A 20,625-nucleotide genomic window follows, 5' to 3' on the forward strand; every position below is an offset into this window, starting at 1 on the left:
ACGATAGTAGAAACCGTAGAAAAAAAGGTTTTTCTATCGGTAACTCCACGATACAGTCGATTACCATGATGTTATGTCTGCAATTTGCCCATACACAACCTCGCGACCAACTCGATGGGGAAGCCGACCGGTTGAATGTACATTGATAACTCGTCGACCAGAATCTTGAATTTCGTCGAAAAATCATTTAAAGCTTCCACCCTGAAGTCGTCGTTCCATGCTACTATGGCTGCTGTGAAAAAAGTAAAAGGTTGCTTATAGGCACACGTGCTCCATCGTAGGCCGCATCATCACTTACCATCAGGCGAGATAGCGGCCAAACGTCGCAACGTCAAATGTAAAAAAGTTACTAATTTTGAGACTATCTCATTTGAGAATATCTCAAAGTTAGTAAAAATAATCTATAAGTCTCCTATACATCTATACCTATATAACGATATGTAATTCAGTACAAAAATCTATCGGTAGTAAGAAATAAGGCTCAACAACTACTATTGGTGGGCTACGGTGCTATTTGGTGTAGCTGGACGCCTCACGGTTGCTTCAGGGTTACTGCTTCGGGCACCTGAGAGCTGTCTCATCAGTCGTATGCATACCTAAAGACGCTAAGGTTTATTTAGGCTAACGTCGAATACTCAGACTAATCGGCTCAAAAGGAGATGGCGGGACGAACTTAACACGTACGACAAGGATTGGCCGCAGAAAGCTCTGAACAGAGAGGAGTGGAAGGAAGGTAGGGAGGCCTTTGCCCTGTAGTGGGACGAACACGGCTAAAAATAAATAATGTCGCATTCAGCTCTATCTTTGATCTCGTTCTTTTTAATATATTGAAACTACACATTATAAGACAGACGTTTTAAGACATAGAATTTATAATAAACTTACATGCTATTGCGAAGTATGATAGTGCCCACAGCCAAAATGGCATCGTGGGTACTCCCGATTACCAATACTCTGTAGAGAAAGAAAATAAAATAAATAATTAAATCAAACCCACTAGTCTGACCGCTTTTTTTGAGGGTAGAAAATCATCCAATGACTTCTCCCGCCTTGGGTGAGGCGGAAGGGAGTGTCAGACTTTTACTGACTAAAAACTACCCCGTTCAATTAAAAACGTTATCAACGTAAAATCATCCAATGACCTCACCCTTGTGTTCACCCAGGGTGGGAGAAGTCATTGGATGATTTCCCCCCTCAAAAAGCGATTTCTAACTTACCGGGCTAAGATTCCTACGAAGATTACGATGGCTCATTTTGCATTTCTTACTATTTCTTTTTGCATAAAAGGGTATAATAGTATTTTTGGTTCCTCATTATTTTCACATTTTTGACACTAAATGACAAATCGTATGTCAGATTAATAAATTATCAAATTATGGTTTATGGAACAAATCTATGGAGGTCTTTCGTTTGAGGTTTCATTGTATATGTAATTATTATTTTATAGTTTTGTAGCACTGTCTATAATGCTTTTGGGGGGAAAGTGATATTAGATAGAAAACTAGTATTATTTTCAAAAATAATTTGGACTGTGTTAATAAGGATTTTTTTGCTAAATCACATTGAACACCAAAAATAATAGGAAACATTGGAAAAACTGAAGTAAAAAAACCACGAATTTTAACACCCAATTAAATATTTTCTTCAATAAAAAATGAATCACTGATCCCGAAAATTCTAATCAGAATACGTGGAGCAATCACCTGTCCTAATCTGGGCGAAGAAAAATAAACAAATAAAAGAACAATGTACATATTTACTTATACCTAAGTAAATAAGGCTGTGTAATATTTCACTCGGTTTCATCAGCTACATAGTTTTTTTTATTTACCTTTCTTTAGTTCAAACATTAGATAGGAGATTTCATTTTATTCCATGATGTATTGATTTGTTAAACAAACAGTTTCTTTGGTTTAATTCAGAATGAGCTTCCTCGGACTATTTAGTTCGTGAACCAACTTTGTCGGTCACAGTCGAATGCGTAACGTCAGACGCGAAAATTTAATTCAAATTATTGCTCGTAAAATGAATCGATAACTTTTTTTTTGTATAAAAAACCAATAGATTTTTTTGGTTTTTTGTGTGTATATTATTTATTATATTTTGTAAAAATTGTGATGTAGATTAATTTTAATACTTAAGCGAGTTTTAATTACTTTGTAAGATTGTGGCGTTTTAAATTATTGTAATTTTTACGTGATAATTTATTTTGTATTTCGGTTATTTAAATTTATTAAAAATGAAGAAATATTTCTACTTTTTCGAAGAGGGAAGCAAAATCAACCAGATTATATGTGCTGTACTGGGTAAGTTATTTATTTCATATTTTTTTAATATTTTAAAGTTCCTCAACTTGATTGCCTCGTTGGCTAAGTGGTTGCAAATGTAACTGCCAGGCTCGGAGGTCTCGGGTTCGATTCCTGGGTCGGTCAAAGAATTGCTGGGCTTTTTTCGGTTTTTCGAAAATTTCTCAGTAGTGGCATATATTCTGAAAATGGTATATGGCAATAGGCTCACCATCTATTTCATGGGACTTGCATCATAATTTGCATTTTTTCCTGAATTTTCTTTGCTATAAACCTCTCGGGGCCGAGACCTTCCCAACGAATACATAACCGTGGAAATCGGTTCGTGCGTTTTGGTTTTTAAAAAACGTTGCCCCACACTAGGATTTTCTCCTGTATCGTGGATACGTTTACAAACATACAAGTTCACATACATATGACACCCAGACCCGAAACAACAATTTGTGCATCACACAAAGAGTTGCTCCGTGTGGGAATCGAACCCGCTACCACCGCACCAACCGTGCAGTCAAGTTATAGCGACAGGAAGGAAAACCTGACTTATTTTTATATAATAGATGACTACAGGTATTAGACTGTACCTGTGTAGATCTGTAATGTCTTTCTACCCTTTTTGGAGTAAAAAGTTGTGACTTGTAGTAACTAACTTTATCCTTTTTATTGTAGTAAACTTGCCAGTCTTCGCGTATGGAGCTAGCATAGGATGGATGTCTCCGATGTCATTGCTACTTCAGTCCAAAGACTCACCCAGGGAAATACCATTGACTGATTATGAGGTAAGTAATACGAGTATTGCTATATCGTCAGGGTATGAGGTGTTATATTTACTGTGGAGTATCGATATTCGCAAGGTGGCTGGTAGTGGTTGGATGCGTAGAGCTGAAGATCGAGCTCAGTGGCGTGCCATTGGAGAGGCCTATGTCCAGCAGTGGACAAAAACAGGCTGATGATGATGATGATGATGATGATATTATTAATATGGTGTTGAGACCGTAGTTCTAAGGACACTTCTTCAGAATTTTTCATTACTATAGTGTTACTATGTTAAAGATGCTTTTCTTTTTATGGAATTGTGTGGAAGAAAAGTGTGGAAGAGCCATGCTTGAGTGAGGTTACTGGAGGCAATTGGGCCTTCTAACAGATTAAAAAGGGGGTAATTGTACACCTCTTCACAATCTTCCCGATCTCTGATTCCCCAACAACCCTTAAATTTCTAACCCCCAAAAAGCGGGCAACGCATTTGTAACGCGTCAGGTGTTTCGAGTGTGTATGACCGGCGGCGAATGCTTACCATCGGGTGGGCCGTCCGCTCGTTTACCGGCTTATCCCTTAAGTTAGAGATTCTGGACTGGATTAAGAAGTTCTGGACCAACTTATTAATTAATATTAATACTTACTTAATTTACAGGTATCCTGGATGGCATCAGTGCCATATCTAGTTTGTATACAGGCTGATTACTTAATGGCTATACTTAGTGACAAGTTAGGGAGAAAATTCACGCTGTTCTTCACTTCTGCTACGGCTTTTGTAAGTACTCCATTATATTATTATCATGCCCCTTATTCCTGAAAGTGTAGGCCTGGGTATATCCATAGTGTACCTTTGGTTTTACAATTATATTCAGTTGCTAGTTACAAACGGCCTTAATCGTGCGAAACTGTAAGGGTGCTTTTCCACAAGAGATGTGTTATGTAGCTATGCTACGAAGATGTAATAGCTAAGCTGTGAAACTATGTGCCCGTTTCCACTGATACTAAGCTATGTAACTGTGCGAGGCAGATGCGCAGCTGCTTAAGCAAGAGTTAAAATACTTATGATAGTTCGCACGTTTGTAATGGCCCAAACCATAATATGTTGATCTATTCTATTGTTTAGTTACCATCAATTAAAATGTATCATTGTTATTTTAGGAATGAAAAAAAGGTTTTTTTAACTAATAATTAAAAAAATAACGGAATTTAATGTTGTATACCTAAATTTTCAGCTGGCCTGGACAATAAAACTGTCATCCATGGAAGTATGGGCGTTCATCTTAGCGAGAGCATTATTTGGTATCACCATGGCTGGAGCCTACGTTACTTGCCCGTTGTATACTAAGGAGATCAGCTCAGCAAATGTCAGAGGGACTCTCGGTACTTTGGTATGTATATCTTTATTAAGATACTTTTGAGAAAAGTTTACCTTTTCATGTTAGTTTTTTTCTGATTATGGTTAAACTAATGTCTATAATACGGCGATGGGCAGCCTACACACAAAAAATGCTTGCAACTTGCTTAGAAGTAATGAAAACTATCCACGAAGCGGTAACGACGCGTCTTGGTCGGTAGGCCTTAGTGATCGTGAATACCTTTGGTTCGGTGGTAGGGGAGCAAGAACAGAAGCAAAGTAGAATATACTAGTAGAATACATAGTAGCAGAATACACCAACCCAACTATTTCCATGGGTGTGTAAGAGTCAGTAAATTTAAAGACTCACATTAGGCGCAGATGGAAGGCCTGCTAGCTTGGAAAGTTTGGAAATTAGAAGAGTGCTATAGTCCAGCATTATAATGCCACTGGCTTTTGATGATTTTAAGGCTCTTGTCTTCTTTTCCAGGTAATATTGTTCCATACGACGGGCAATCTCTTCTCCTACATTATAGGAGACATACTGAGCTATAGGACTATCCTATGGATCTGTCTGATGCTTCCAACCCTTCACTTGATCCTCTTCATGATGATGCCTGAATCGCCTTCGTACTTAATCAAGAAAGGAAAGACTGATGTAAGTTGAACTTTATTGTGTTAAAGATAAATATCAAAATCGTTTGTGATATATTGGACAATCAGATTCGAAATAATTTTAATATCGCTTTACAGGAAGCTATCAGAGCGATGGCGTGGCTCAGATGTAGACAAGAGGACGACCCAAAGGTGATAAGTGAAGTGAATCAAATCAAGAAGGAACAAATGAAAGATGAAGACAACAATGGATTCATTTTAAAAGCTATAAGTAAGTTATTTTTATTTATATTGTTTTGTTACCATTCCTACTCTCCCCACGGGTGGAGTGTCTTCTTAGGAAACACACGTTTGATAAAGAGCGGCCGGTAGCATTTTCGTCGATCTTTGGTAGATTGGACCTACCACCTGCCAAGCGTTAGTGTAGGCAAACACTATTAGGCAAAGGAAGCCCATTTGTCCAGAAGTAAACCATCATGAGCTGTTAATGTTTTGATGATGAAAATACATTGCCAACAATGAGATTATGTGTTCGGACCTTAAGTAGTTCTAATGAAACTTATTAGTCATGGGCGATGTCTACAAATTTAATATCGCATTTTTTTTGTTTTGATGACGCAAAGAAACCTTTAAAAGGCACCAAGCTTTCTGGGGATAAAGTACTAAAAAGTGGGGGATTCTTACTTATACTAAAACCACCCCAGTGGCAACATCATGGCATATATTACATCTATCTAAAATAAAACCTATAGCGGACGTTGGGTGTTATAATAATCATTTCATAAAACTACTTTCTTTTTATTTTCAGTGGAAGACAAAATACTCCTAAGGGCGTTCATAATAGCTGTAGTACTATCTTTGGCTAGAGAAGTATGTGGTTCGATACCAGTGCTGAACTTCGCTGGAGAGATCTTCTCCATGTCTTCTGATGGATCTGGCTTAATACTGACTCCTAACCAACAAGCCATGGCTCTTGGAGTGGTGCAAGTCCTTGGAGCAATGTTGGCTTCATACCCAGTTGAAAAGGCTGGGAGAAAGGTAAAGTATTTTTATTTATACTGGAAGATAATTAATTCAATGGTTTAACTTGTAGATTAAAAATACTATCAGTTACAGTTACCTCAATTAGCATTTCTACATTGTGCATCTTTATTTATTTATTAAAAGTATACCAACTTCAAACAACAGCTTCTCTATAAAGGGTATATAATTACAATAAATACATATTGATCAGTTTTGGGATTATACAGTCGCCAAATACAGGTTACCCAACAATTTTGAACAATCATCTTCACGATTCTTATTTTGTCCACAGCCACTCTTCATAGCAACAGCTCTAGTATCTGGCTTGAGTATGTGTGCCCTTGCCTCCTGGTTTGTGGCTCGAGAGTACCAGGTCTTCGCTCCAGCCTGGATACCAGTCGTCACTCTCTGTTTGTGCATCTTCTGTGACGCCCTTGGCTTGCAACCAGTGTCCGTTATTGTTACTGGGGAGATATTCTCTTTCAAAGTAAGTATCTAGACTAAATAATTCTTGGTTTTTGTTTTTCAAATATACAAGTTCACGTACACATGACACTCAGACCTAAAACCATAATTTGTGGATCACAAAGAGTGTCTTCTATAAATGTATATACTACATTTTTGTTACAAAAGACTATTTAAGTCGTTTCGAATGTCCAATTCACCTCAATAATCTCAAACTTGATTTAAAATCTCTTGTCTTGTCTAACAACAATAGCTTACTCATACACCATTTCATTTTTCTAGTACCGAGGCTCAGTAATGGCAATCACAATGTCAGCAGCATCAGTAGCCGGCTTCCTACAAACACTATTCTTCAAGCCACTAGTCAATATCGTAGGTGGACCGCACGTAGCATTCTACTTCTTCGGAGCAGTTTGCCTGGTAACAACTATCTACGTAGTCATCTGGGTACCAGAAACTAAGCAAAGATATTTGGAAGAGATTTATGAAGACTTAAAGACGAAGAAAGAGAAGGAAATGGATAGAAAGGAGGCAATGGCCATTGAAGAAGGAAAAATGGGAGCTTAAGAAACTATTAATACTAAGACAAGAGTTATTTGCAATAAACTTTTATAATATAATTTATCTTTTGGTTTGATTTCAACTAATAGGGTTAATTCTTCTCCTCTAACAACATCTTATGATTTGTTTCGTTGCAGGATCCAAGACAGTCATTCATTTCTCTAGGACGCGCCGGACTTCAGTGTTCCGGTGTTTTCATGTTTGTATCTACTGTAGATCCTGGCTTACAGGAGTTGCAGCGGTAGGGGAGGTTGTGGCGAGCTTGTCCCAAAAAAACACTAATAGGGTTATTTCTTCTATACTATTATGATTCTTGCCGTAATGTGTCTCTCTGCCTACCTCTTCGGGGATAAAATTCCTTCCCTACCCTTCGTTTAACTTCTCACACAATTATTTTCAACTGCATTTTTCTCATCTTTATTATTCCTTTCAATTTCAAGACCATAGCTTTGAGATCAGCTGCCTGAACATGAGCTGCCTCGTTGGTCGAGTTGTCGTAGGCGCAACTGCCGAACAAGGGCTCTCGGGTTCGATTCCCGGGTCGAGTAAAGAATTGCTGAGCTTTTTTCTCCTTTTCGTAAATTTCTCAGTAGTAGCACGGAGCCTGGAATTGTGTGAAACAATCACAAATGGTGAAAAGTGGGTGTACATTGTATAGCGGCATGACGTGCCGTAATGTGCACCTCTGCCTACCCCTTCGGGGATAAAAGGCGTGACGTTGTGTGTGTGTGAGCTTTGAAATCACGCTCGTTAATGTGTCCCAAACGCTCATGCCACATGTCAATTGGCTTTTTCACCATTTGTACATTATTGGAATATTACTAACCCAATTTGACATGGTATAAGTTCCCGACACGGTCTGCCCTTATATGAACCTTTTTGTTCTTATCAGTCACGACGGTATCTTGCTTTGTAAAATGAACTTCAAATCCATGATCAGTCATTTTCGATACTGATAAAAGACTAGTACGTAAATCTGGCGCATAAAACACTTTTTGAATGTCTACTAGGCGTGTTTTACAACCGTTATCAACCGAAATACTGACTTGTCCCATACCGGTTATTTATTTGTGTACTCTCATGGTTTGCTAAGTTTAGTTCATTGTCCAGACGCGTAAATCCTTTTATCATGTGCTTGTCGTTGCACATATTATGTCCAGTGCATCCACTATCGACACACCAAACAGAATTACTTTGTTCACTAATGTGAGCCTCTTCCGTCATGCTAAACATCGTCGTATATCCTTGCCGCTCAGAACTACTGCGTTCTGCTTGCAGCCATAATGGTGTATTAAAGTTGACACAATTAATAATTCATTGATTGTTTATAGTCTTCTGGGTCCATAACCTATATTAATAGGTTTAGGTGACACAATATTATTTATTTAGATAATTGTACACAACAGTTTATATGCGGCTAACGTCGCCGGTTGTAACTTTGCAACACTCACACACATACACCGACTTAACACCCATACAATACATCTGTATGCGCAGACACAAGCTCACAGATCTTCGTACACCTTAATAAAGGTCAAATAAACCCTGTTTGCAATATTTCAAGAAACAGCGATAAAGCTAAGGTTCTTCGTGATTGCAGCCTTATTATATGGGATGAGTGCACAATGGCAAACAAAAAAGCAGTTGAAGCAGTAGACAGAACGTTGCGTGATATCAAACAAAATAACCAACCTATGGGTGGCATTACTGTACTTTTTTGTGGCGATTTTCGTCAGACTCTCCCTGTAATACCACGCGGAACAAGGGCTGATGAAGTTAGAGCCTGTCTAAAGAGTTCTCATCTGTGACATTACATTATCCCTTTGCATTTGACTTTAAATATGCGAGCGCAAATCGGAGGCAATCAAAATGCTCAAGAGTTTTCAGAGTTATTACTGGAGATCGGTAACGGTGTGTATCCGCAAGAACAAGGAAAATTTGTTCTCAATGAAAACTTATGCAGCAAAGTTTTATCAGTACGAGACCTCATTTTTCAAAGATGTATGGAAACCCAACGCAAATACTAATCTGCGAAAATTCCTGGCTTTGCGAAAGAGCAATTTTGACTCCACGAAACGACCAAGCAGCAGCAATAAACGCTGAAATTTTGAGTTTAGTTTCGGGGGATAATGTAGAGTATATCTCTATTAACAGAGTTATAGAAGAAGGAGAATCTACCAGCTACCCGGTAGAATTTTTAGAATCTCTTAGTGCTCCTGGACTACCAGCTCACAAAATAAAATTAAAAATCGGCGTACCCATATGCTCCTTAGAAATTTAAGCCCACCAAAACTTTGCAACGGTACTAAATTAAAAGTAACAAATTTACAACGAAATCTGATAGAAGCAGAAATTTTAACAGGGTGCGGAAACGGTGATAGTGTTTTTATTCCTCGGATTCCTCTTATTCCAAACAATTTTCCGTTTAGTTTTAAACGAATTCAGTTTCCAGTGAGCCTATGTTTCGCCATGACAATTAATAAAGCTCAAGGTCAGACTCTAAAAGTTGTGGGTGTAGATCTAAGTATCAGCTGTTTTTCGCACGGTCAATTGTATGTGGCTCTGTCCCGTGTTAGCAATCCTAGCAGCCTGTATGCTTTCACCCCCGATGGCCATACGTCTAATATTGTATATAGAGAAGCATTACAGTAAAGTAGGTTTTTAGCTACCCAAAATGACTGTGATTATGATCCAAAATAAAAATAAGTATACATATATTAAAAAAATACGCTGCTCATAGTCACTATTCCACGCGAACGAAGTCGCGGGCACAGCTAGTATATTATTATATGCGATAGTAACGCCACCTGTTAAGTTTTGGTTGAACTTTTTTGTCAAGCTGTCAGACGGCGCCACTTCAATCTTCCTACACTCTCATTACAGGATTTTCCGAATTCAACAGTGAGGCTTAATCTAGTGTACAAAATAAACTTAAAGAACTAAAAGAAATTATACACAAAAAAGGAGAAAAAGAAACGCAAAACACAATCATAATAAAGAAACTTTTCCCCAACATATGTATGAATTACCTTACATAAAAACATATACAATAACAACAAGAATATCTTAATTCAGATCATGAGGTAGTCGACATGTGGGATGTCTTGTCGTATGTATCTGCCAATGGCCTCATAGCCAAAAGCCTCCACCAACAACTGAGTAGGCTAACGTTAGACGGATGGATCAAGGGCCTGATGCAGAAGGCACTCCTCGAAACGGCACGTATTGTGAAGAGGTTTCTGGCTTTGGAGCCCTAACCACCGGAAGCTTGGTGGCTCCATGCTCCCGCTACTATACGTCGGCTCCTATTTTTATATTTTTAAATATTATTTTATTTTGTATTTTGTAAGTAGTATTTAAAAATGTAATTTTAGAAGATTTTAAATAAATATATCAACAACAATAACATACTACAACTAACTTAAAATAACATAAAATAAACTAAGTAGGTACATACCTATGGAAGTATTCACCATCGTAACTTAAAATAAACAAATACTTTTGTGAATTCACTCGAAGGAGCTGTAAATATATACGACTGTAAATGATCCCGAAATTTCTAATTAGAATACGTGGACCAATCACCTATATCTACTAATCTGGGCAAAGAAAAGTAAGTACACAAATAAAAGAACAATGTAAATATTTACTTACATTATACCTAAGTAAATAAGGCCATAATATTTCACTCGGTTTCATCAGCTATACACGGTGTAACAAAAAGGGGGCAATACATATCAAGTGCACGGTTTCTAGATAACATAACAAACGATACGGGAAGGGTTTTTTAAACTCACGTTTTCATGGAACGAAGTTTTGAATTTTTCCAATATTTTTATTTTTTTTATTTTTCATGCGAATTAAAATTAGGTAGATAGGCGATCAGATTTACAGAAAAAATGTTTCGTAATTAGCGAGTGACCCCTGTAGTGTGGTGACACGTCTGTTAATTTATAAAATCAAGAACCATGAGACACCAAGTATTTGGTACCAATTTTTTTAAACGTATTTTAAGTTGAAACTTAGTGTAGAGATTCTATTCAACCTGTAATCTTCAGTGCTTCTTGATGTACATGGGTATTTTGTTACACGCTGTATATTTTTTTATTTATCTTACTTTCGTTCAAACATTTGATACAAGATTTCATTTAATTCCATGATGTATTGATTTGCTAAGCAAACAGTTCCTTGTTTTAACTCTCAATGAGCTTCCTCGGACTATTTAGTTCGCGAACCTGTCTTGTCGATAACAGACGAATGCGTAACGTCGGACGCGAAAATTCAATTCACATAATTATATTTCTGTTTCGAAAATGAGTCGAAAATAGTTTTCTTTTTGTTTAAAAAAAAAACCAAAAGTGTTGGTATTTTTTTGTATATTATATTTTATTTAATTTTTTTAATAAATTGAGAGTTTAAATGAATTTGTAAAAGTGTTGCATTTATAATTAAAATTTGTACGTGATAGTTTTATTTTTTATATTTCTGTTATTAAAATTTAGAAAAAATGAAGAAGTATTTCTACTTTTTCGACGAGGGAAGCAAAATCAACCAGATTATATGTGCTGTACTGGGTGAGTTATTTGTTTCATATTTTTAAGTATTTTTAATTCCTATTTTTTATCTGATGTTTAGAGAGATTTATAAAAGTTTTGAGTATAAAATTTGAGACGATTATTGTAAAACTATTACTTTCTATTATTAAGTATACATTTGTAAATAGTACATTATTTTTATTTTTTGGTATTATTTATTTATTTTTTCTAGTTTAGTTGTTAATATTATTATGTCGTAGTATATTGAACGTTCTTATAATAAAAGACTTTCTTTTATTATAAGAACGTTCAATATACTACGGCATTTAAAAATAAACAATCAAATATCTTAGTATATTGAATTATTTTTTCTATACTAATTGAAAAACAAACTACGTTTTAATATCTTTATAAAGTTGGTGACAATTTTATTCTATGTAAAAACACATATATTTCTTTGTACGTTTTACAACACATTTTTTTTTCTTCTCGTATAATAATATATTTTAATTTATTTCGTTACGGGATCTAAGACAGTCATTCATATCCCCAGGACGTGCGTCCTAGGGATATGAATGACTGTCTTAGATTAGGGTTTTCATGGTTGTATCTATTGTAAATCCTGGCTTACAGGAGTTACAGCAGTTAAGGGATTATGACCGGCTTGTCCCATTTAAAAGAAAACACTAATTTAACTTAATATTTCGTACCACATAATTTTCAGACAACGCTTACAAACCTATATTTATATTCCAATCTGGCCAAGTTCACTATCTTTAGGGTCAGACTAAATCAATGAAAACCTATAATCACAATCTGTAGCCTCATTCAAAAACCTACTCTATTAATATTTACTTACAGTTAATTATTCAATGATACACTGTTCTGTATAGTCTTGCATTGATATTGAACTCAATCAATGGTGTACTTTCTACATTGCATTAAAGATTCACAATGAGCATCTTGTTTAGCGAGTCACATCGAGAGTTCAATTACCTTGGGTCTTAACAGTCTTATCAGATTTTTCTCTCCTTTAGATAGACTATAGTAGACTAAATGGGACTTATAATATAGGTAACTGATGAATGTCTGGTGAATCTGCAAGGGTATCCCGGATCGTAGTCACACCGTGGTGGTTTTAACTAGTAAGAATCCCACACGCGCCCGTCTCCATGATGTGGGAAGTCCATGAGGATTTACATAGCGTTACAAAAAAAGACTAGTAGAAAATGCCAACGGCATTAAGCCCACCTTATGAACACATTTATGTGCATAAAAAGTTCAGTAAATAAAAAAAGAAAAAGATATTCATCTTTTTTCCTTTTTTATACACGGTGTTACGCTGTAGTTGTGTAGAATTGCAGTGTCTTTCTACCCTTTAAAAGTAATAGGTTGTGATTTCTTGTAGCTCAATGAAACACCTACATTCAGTTCATTACCCTTTACTTTTTGAAGTAAACTTGCCAGTCTTCGCGTACGGAGCCAGCATAGGATGGATGTCTCCGATGTCATTGCTACTTCAGTCCAAAGACTCACCCAGGGATGTACCATTGACTGATTATGAGGTAAGTAATTGCTTGCAATTACAATGTATATAGTTTTTTTGTGTAATGGTGAGGTAGGAAAAGTGTGAAGGAGCCCTGCTTCGGTAAGAATGGGCCAGTTCCACCGGAGTGATACCACAGAAAACCGATATGAAACAACGCTTGCGTTGTGTAAGTGTGGTTACCGGAGGCAATTGCTGTTTCGAGTGTCCATGGGCGGCGGCGATTGCTTACCATTGGGTGATCCGTTCGCTCGTTTACCAACATATCCATTAAAAAAGTTATACCGTAGAAGATTCTGGACCTACCTATGAATTATTATTAATACTTAATTACTTTACAGGTATCCTGGATGGCATCAGTGCCATATCTAGTTTGTATACAGGCTGATTACTTAATGGCTATACTTAGTGACAAGTTAGGGAGAAAATTCACGCTGTTCTTCACATCTGCTACGTCTTTTGTGAGTACTCCATTATATTATCACATCAGAAAGCTCAAGACAGAGAAAAGGTTGTCTAGCCAGGAGGAGCCTTTACCCGTACAGGGGTAAATACAATGCAACCATATGATAATATAATGAAACCTAATGACGAATGAGAGATCTGATAAAAATAAGTTATGACAGTTCGCACGTTTGTAATGGCCCAACTATATATTGATCTATTCTATTGTTTAATTATGACAATTTTAAAAAAAATATAAAAAATAACTGGTTTTAATTATGTATCCATTTTCAGCTGGCCTGGACGATAAAATTGTCATCCATGGAAGTTTGGGCGTTCATCTTAGCGAGAGCATTATTTGGTATCACCATGGCTGGAGCCTACGTTACTTGCCCATTGTATACTAAGGAGATCAGTTCAGCAAATGTCAGAGGGACTCTCGGTACTTTGGTAAGAACATCTTTATTAAAAAGATTTTGAGAAAAGTCTACGATTGCTTTTTCATGTTTGTTTTCATTTGGGAAAGCTATACTTCAGCACGAAAGGATCGGCTTGACCCTAGAGTAATACCTATGACCTCACAGAAAATCGTAACGTCAGATAACGCTCTGTGTGTTCGTTGTGTCCCTGGGTGGCAGCGATTGCTTACCTTATGAGGTGATAAGTCTGCTCATTTACCGTCTCCCCAAAAGGGCCATAGTCCAGGGGCCTTAGTCAGCATTATAATGTCACTGACTTAATCCTGTTGTATTTCGGGTTTCCAGGTAATATTGTTTCATACGACGGGCAATCTCTTCTCCTACATTATAGGAGACATACTGAGCTACAGGACCATCCTATGGATCTGTCTGATGCTTCCAACCCTTCACTTGATCCTCTTCATAATGATGCCTGAATCGCCTTCGTACTTAATCAAGAAAGGAAAGACTGATGTAAGTTGAACTTTATTATATTAGAAAGAAATATCAAAATTCTTTGTAAAGTAAGGTGAAGTTGGAAAAATCTCATCTATATTAATGATGAGCCTAATCGCCATATACTAGGCACAATTACAAACACCGCCAGGTCGCACAAGTTAGAATTTATATTGTATTAAAAATTTTTATCAAAATCGTTTGTAATGTTATTAAAAATAGATAAAACTCGTATACTGAACTGGTATGTCAGAATTGGCATCATCAATTAGGACAGGTTTGATAAAATTTACATAATACAATATACCATTAAATCATTTATGATAAAACGTAATATTAAGACACAATCTAGAACTTTGTGACCTTGAACTATTAGTTCGTTGTAATATATTTTTTTTTTTCTCAAATGATTATTCTCGTCCTGCAAGATCGTAGTTGTTTGTAAGATCACGTATAGCCGTCAGTATATGACAACTTTTGTTTGTAATTCATGCCTTCGCTTTTATAGCGTATTCTATGCCCAAATAAGTGCGGGAGAACCATGCTTCAGCACAAACGAACCAGCTCGTTTGGAGTGATACCACGGCCTCATAGACAACCGACTTCAACAACGCTTGCGTTGTATTTCGTTGTGTGAGTGAGGCCATTAGATGCCCAATTAATCCCCCGATGTTCCTAATTCCCGATTCCTTCATCATCATCATCATCAGCCTATAGCAGTCCACTGCTGGACATAGGCCTCCCCAATTGTTCGCCACTTTGCTCTATCACTAGCGATAAATATAATAATAAATAAATATAAATATCCGATTCCTTAACAACCCTTATTCCTAACCCCCAAAAAGCCAGCAATGCAACTATAACGCATCTGGTGTTTCCAGTGTCCTTACCATCACGGCGGCGATGCTTTACCATCAGGTGATTCGTTTGCTCGTTTACCGGCTCATACCAAAAAATGGATAGGGGAAGGTGACTTTGTTTCATACTCGTCATTACTTCCACGTGAACATATGTATACAAACAAACGTCAATTTATTAGTCCCCTTGCTTAACAATACTGCAGCATATTGACAGAATATAAACGTGTAGTATTTGACATAGATAACATTGCTACTATCTCCCAAATATTATCATTTGCTGTGGAGTTGTGTTTAAACATGAAAATCTTGTTTAATGAGAGATAGCAGACGTGTAATAATTATTGTTCTAGTATCGTTACGTGTGGTTAATCTCTGAAGAGGTTGACAATATTCTACTGTCAAATATCTGAGAAACAGTCCAAGACCTATGTATGTTCACACAGTAAGTGTGGGAGAGCCATGCTTCGGCACAAATGGACCGACTTGACCGGAGTGGCCTCTCAGTAAACCGACGTGAAACAATGGTTGCGCTTTGTTTCGTTGTGTGAGTGAGGTTGTCGGTAACCTTGAGTCTTTAATCTTGGCAAGATTGCCCAATTCGCCCTTAAATTCCCCAACAACCCCTAAATTTCTAAACCTCAAAAGGCCGGCAACGCGTTTGTAAAGCCTCTAGTGTTTTCGGTGACACATCAGTTAACCCTTATAGGCTGTTAATTTGATGTGCTACGTAGTTTTCACTGGCTGGAGATTGAAGGGAAATTATAATAATACTGTACAGGCAGATTGAAAATAATTTTAGTATCACTTTGCAGGAAGCTATCAGAGCAATGGCGTGGCTCAGATGTAGACAAGAGGATGACCCACAGGTGATAAGTGAAGTGAATCAAATCAAGAAGGAACAAATGAAAGATGAAGAAAACAATGGATTCATTTTAAAAGCTATACGTAAGTTATTTTTAAATTATATTGTTTTGTTACCAGTCCTGCTCTTCCCATGGATCTTGTGTCACTTTGGGAATAAAATAACATGTGCTAATGAAGATGTCTTCAAAATTATGCTATTAATCATGGCCAATGTCTTCAAAAATATAATATCGCATAAACTTTTCTTTTTATTAGGGGGGGGGGGATCTCAGAAAGCGTCTAGTTTTCTGGGAAAAATAGACTGGGGAGTGTGGGATTTTTACCTCTAAAACCAGTGGCCACACAGACCTGCCCCGGAGCAATATCACAATAATTGTTGATAGTGATGTAGAGTTGTAACATTATGATATTTTATGTTACATCTTCTACTGCAAGGAAGAAAAAATACTCAATACTCAATTCTTTATTGCATTCCACAATGTAGGCTTAGGTGGTAAACATTTGGTAGGTAACAATAGTGGACCCTGTCGGGCACAGCAAAAGATAATAAAATATATAAAAATAATATCTATTCTATATTTTGTTTTGGTACGCTCAAGTCTTATTATAACTACGGAAGATTTTACTATGAGACTAAAAATATATCTACGCATAATGAGAAACAATTGAAGCGCACGGTCGTGGGCACTCAATGAGCTTGATTGGAGTCTTTAATAGCGGGAATTACCAAAATAATATCATTGGATGAATCCTAGTAGGACTGATCACTGATGTATGATTGGATGACATTGAAACGAATATTGGTGGCACGCAATGCGTTCAATCATCGGAATGGAGATGGAATTTGAGAAGTTATTAAGATATAAAACTCTTAATTTTAGCTTTACTTTGTATGATTAAAACTTAAACTGCACTTGTGTCATGGTAGCCCAAAAGCGTAAGACACTCGCTTGTGTCAGTGTCAGACTCTTACTGACTAAACTAAAAACCACCCTGTTCCTTCTCCTGCTTTTCGAACCGGAGCCCCGGTAAACCCGCTAGGTAGTCCGCAGCTCCGGATTAGGCATCAGCCCTACTCGGCCCCATCTGTGGTGGTCTGATGGCTCTTTGAGGCGCGCGCTGAACGCGACGCGCCCCACGCTGTCCTTATTACGTGGGTTGTGTATTCTACCTTTTTGACGAACAAAAGAAGTGATGATAATAATTGAGTGTTTTGTTTACAATGCACACGTGGAACATATTTTATTAAGCCTTCTAGTGTAAACGTTGTGTCAAATTGTTTAATTTTTAAACAATACGTGTGTTTGCCGCACCGTGCGAATTTTATTTGCGAATGTTATTTGATAACAGTTTAAAAGATTTTAAAACAATAAATATGCCAAGTTTAGAGTAATAAATTGTTATAGGAATTATGATGTTTTGAAGTAAAATAAAAGATCAGTTTAGACGCCTCAGCTATCGCGGGAGACACTCCAGGCGGGTTGGGGTTCGCGAATTTGCGACACTATAGGGGCAGCTCGCCTCACGCCTCACCCGAGGCGGCAGAAGTAATCAGATGATATTCCCCCGTTAAAAAAAAGACTGATGTATAGACATCATATAGATTATAGATATAACTTAAAACATTGAGGTGCCTCTATGAAACCACAAGGTCGCTAGTATTACGACTCAATGAAGTCCATATTTTAGTTCTATCTTAAATAAAACCTATAGCGGATGTCTTTTAATAATACTACTTTTTTATTTTCAGTGCAAGACAAAATACTCCTAAGGGCGTTCATAATAGCTATGGTACTATCTTTGGCTAGAGAAGTATGTGGCTCGATACCAGTGCTGAACTTCGCTGGGGAGATCTTCTACATGGCTTCTGAAGGATCTGGCATAGTACTGACTCCTAATCAGCAAGCCATGGCTCTTGGAGCCGTTCAAGTCCTTGGAGCAATGTTGGCTTCATACCCAGTTGAAAAGGCTGGAAGAAAGGTAAAGTACTTTTATTTATACTGGAAGATGACTCAACTACACTCGAAAGATACTTAAAATTCTGTCGAGTATTGTGAATCAGAAAATAATACCTATCGTCTTTTTAAAATAATTATCAATCTATCATTTTGGTTGTTTACTACTAGAGAAGGAGATATTTTAATACAATACGTAGGGACATTGTCTAATCTGACAGATAAGTAGAATGAAAGCAAAATAACAGCATCTAATAGAGATCCAATAGAAAATTTTATTTCTTGCATCGATCATATTTACACTGCATTACTTAAAGGCTAAAATTCTGATTCCCATTTACTTTAGCATCAGCATTTCTACATTGTTCACCTTTATTTATATTAAAGTTACACCAACAGCTTTTATGCCTGTATATAAGTCAAGTTTGGGCTTATACAGTTGCCAATTACAGGTTACCCAACAATCGTCTTCACGATTCTTATTTTGTCCACAGGCACTCTTCATAGCTACAGCTCTAGTATCTGGCCTGAGTATGTGTGCCCTGGCCTCCTGGTTTGTGGCTCGAGAGTACCAGGTCTTCACTCCAGCCTGGATACCCCTTGTCACTCTCTGTTTGTGCATCTTCTGCGACGCCCTTGGCTTGCAGCCAGTGTCTGTTATCGTTACTGGAGAGATATTCTCTTTCAAAGTAAGTATCTAAACTAAATTATTCTTTGTTTTTGCGTAGAGATTTTTTAAACATTGCCCTATACTAGATTTTTTTTCTGTGTCGTGGGTGCGTTTACAAACATACAAGTTTATTTACACATGACACCTAGACCCGAAACAACAATTTGTGGATCACACAAAGTTGTGACATGCGGCAATCCAACCCGCTAAGTTGCACGGCAGCAAGCTGCTTAGCTACTGTACTAACCGTGCAGTCATTTCGCTTGATTAATTGATTCGCTTCATTAAAAAACTAGTCTAGATAAGATGAATATATAGAATAAAACTTCCCTAAATTTTGACCATGACGAAAAAAATGTGGCTCATTCTCGTTTTCTTCTACAAAAGGCAACATAAGTGGTTTTGAACGTCCAATTCACCTCGATAATCTCACTCTTAATTTTTAAACCTTTTGTCTACTGCAATATAGACAAAAACTCACTCATTTACCATTTCATTTTTCCAGTACCGAGGCTCAGTAATGGCAATCACAATGTCAGCAGCATCAGTAGCTGCCTTCCTACAAACACTATTCTTCAAGCCACTAGTCAACGCAGTGGGTGGACCTCAGGTAGCATTCTACTTCTTTGGAGCAGTTTGTCTGGTAACAACTATCTACGTAGGCATCTGGGTACCAGAAACTAAGCAAAGAATCTTAGAAGAAATTTATGAAGACTTGAAGACGAAGAAAGAGAAGAAAATGGAAAGAGAGAAGGCACTAGCCATTGAAGAAGGAAAGACGGTTGCTTAAGAAACTATTAATACTAAGACAAGAGTTATTTCCAATAAAATTTTATAATATAATTTATCTTTTGGTTTGATTTCGACTAAAAGGGTTAATTCCTTATACTATTATGATTCTTGCCGTAATGTGTACCTTTGCCTACCTCTTCTGGGATGAAAATTTCGTGACGTTACGTATTTATGAATATATAATAATGAATCTTCTTTACCTGCCCTTCGTTTAGCTTCTCACACAATTTTATTGACAGCATTTCTCTTATCTCTATTATTCCTTTCATTTACTTAAGAGCCTTATCATTAATTTCTCTGTCATATAAACCAATTAAAAATATTGCACAACAACTCAGTATTAATTCTAGTTAATTAATGTATGACAGTTTAAATTATTACACACAAGCTTCTGCGAGCAGCGTCACTGTGGAATAAAAAGTATTCTATCACCCAACTTAGCTCATACCCTATCTGTATACAAAATTACATCAAAATCCGTTTACTAGTTTCAGCGTGATTGACGGATAAACATCCAAACAAAGAAAATTTCACATTAACAATATTAGTGTGCACACTTCACACTAATATTATAAATGTTGGTATAATTAAGGACAAATCATAATTAAATTCCTCAAACAAGTACAATATTAATTAAGTACGGTATAAAAAGTAATTGATTAAAAAATATTCCTTACTTATTCATAAACATACCGCTTGTTATACAAAGTTGATTAGAAAGCTAGAAGCTTTCAAGTTTATTACCTCGTCAATATTTACATTTGCGTCGCCTAGCCCAAAAGTACCATCGTCTTTTACCTTAATAAGGTCTTTGTTTACCATTCCATGAGTACTAAAACGGCCATCAATATCAACATGCAAAATAGAAGACAAAATTACATTAGCAAAGAGTTTTTGAGCATCTTCTCTCCCTTCTACTTTATCAACAGCATTCTATGTATGAGAAAATACAACATCAGTGGTAACAA

At 36.8% G+C, this 20,625-nt stretch overlaps 1 protein-coding gene across 4 annotated transcripts; it reads left to right on the forward strand.

The window, feature by feature from the left end:
* Nucleotides 1–1,963: 1,963 nt before the first annotated feature.
* Nucleotides 1,964–19,712, forward strand: LOC118277592 (solute carrier family 2, facilitated glucose transporter member 6-like). 4 transcript variants are annotated; one of them, XM_050696174.1, is made up of 10 exons: nucleotides 1,969–2,306; nucleotides 2,973–3,082; nucleotides 3,715–3,834; nucleotides 4,292–4,447; nucleotides 4,904–5,071; nucleotides 5,167–5,299; nucleotides 5,837–6,066; nucleotides 6,344–6,538; nucleotides 6,799–6,903; nucleotides 19,476–19,712. In XM_050696174.1, the coding sequence occupies exons 1-10, from the start codon at nucleotides 2,240–2,242 to the stop codon at nucleotides 19,653–19,655; spliced, it is 1,464 nt and encodes a 487-aa protein (XP_050552131.1). In that variant the 5' UTR covers nucleotides 1,969–2,239; the 3' UTR covers nucleotides 19,656–19,712. The 4 variants fall into 4 exon arrangements, with proteins under 4 accessions (XP_050552133.1, XP_050552131.1, XP_050552130.1 ...); XM_050696176.1 differs by lacking the exons at nucleotides 2,973–3,082; nucleotides 3,715–3,834; nucleotides 4,292–4,447; ... (3 more) ...; nucleotides 6,344–6,538; nucleotides 6,799–6,903 and adding exons at nucleotides 13,068–13,177; nucleotides 13,500–13,619; nucleotides 13,897–14,052; ... (2 more) ...; nucleotides 17,991–18,220; nucleotides 18,690–18,884 and having other exon boundaries at nucleotides 1,964–2,306; nucleotides 19,371–19,712; XM_050696173.1 differs by lacking the exon at nucleotides 19,476–19,712 and having other exon boundaries at nucleotides 1,971–2,306; nucleotides 6,799–7,140.
* Nucleotides 19,713–20,625: the final 913 nt, after the last annotated feature.

This window comes from Spodoptera frugiperda, chromosome 10 (assembly GCF_023101765.2).
Source record: "Spodoptera frugiperda isolate SF20-4 chromosome 10, AGI-APGP_CSIRO_Sfru_2.0, whole genome shotgun sequence".
NCBI lineage: Eukaryota > Metazoa > Arthropoda > Insecta > Lepidoptera > Noctuidae > Spodoptera > Spodoptera frugiperda.

Excerpts from the sequence above, each read along its gene's own strand:
- LOC118277592 (XM_050696176.1), top strand. The coding sequence starts at position 2,240 with ATGAAGAAATATTTCTACTTTTTCGAAGAGGGAAGCAAAATCAACCAG. Across the intron at positions 13,178-13,499 it reads TACCATTGACTGATTATGAG|GTATCCTGGATGGCATCAGT; the intron begins GTAAGTAATTGC and ends ATTACTTTACAG. Across the intron at positions 14,535-16,188 it reads TCAAGAAAGGAAAGACTGAT|GAAGCTATCAGAGCAATGGC; the intron begins GTAAGTTGAACT and ends ATCACTTTGCAG.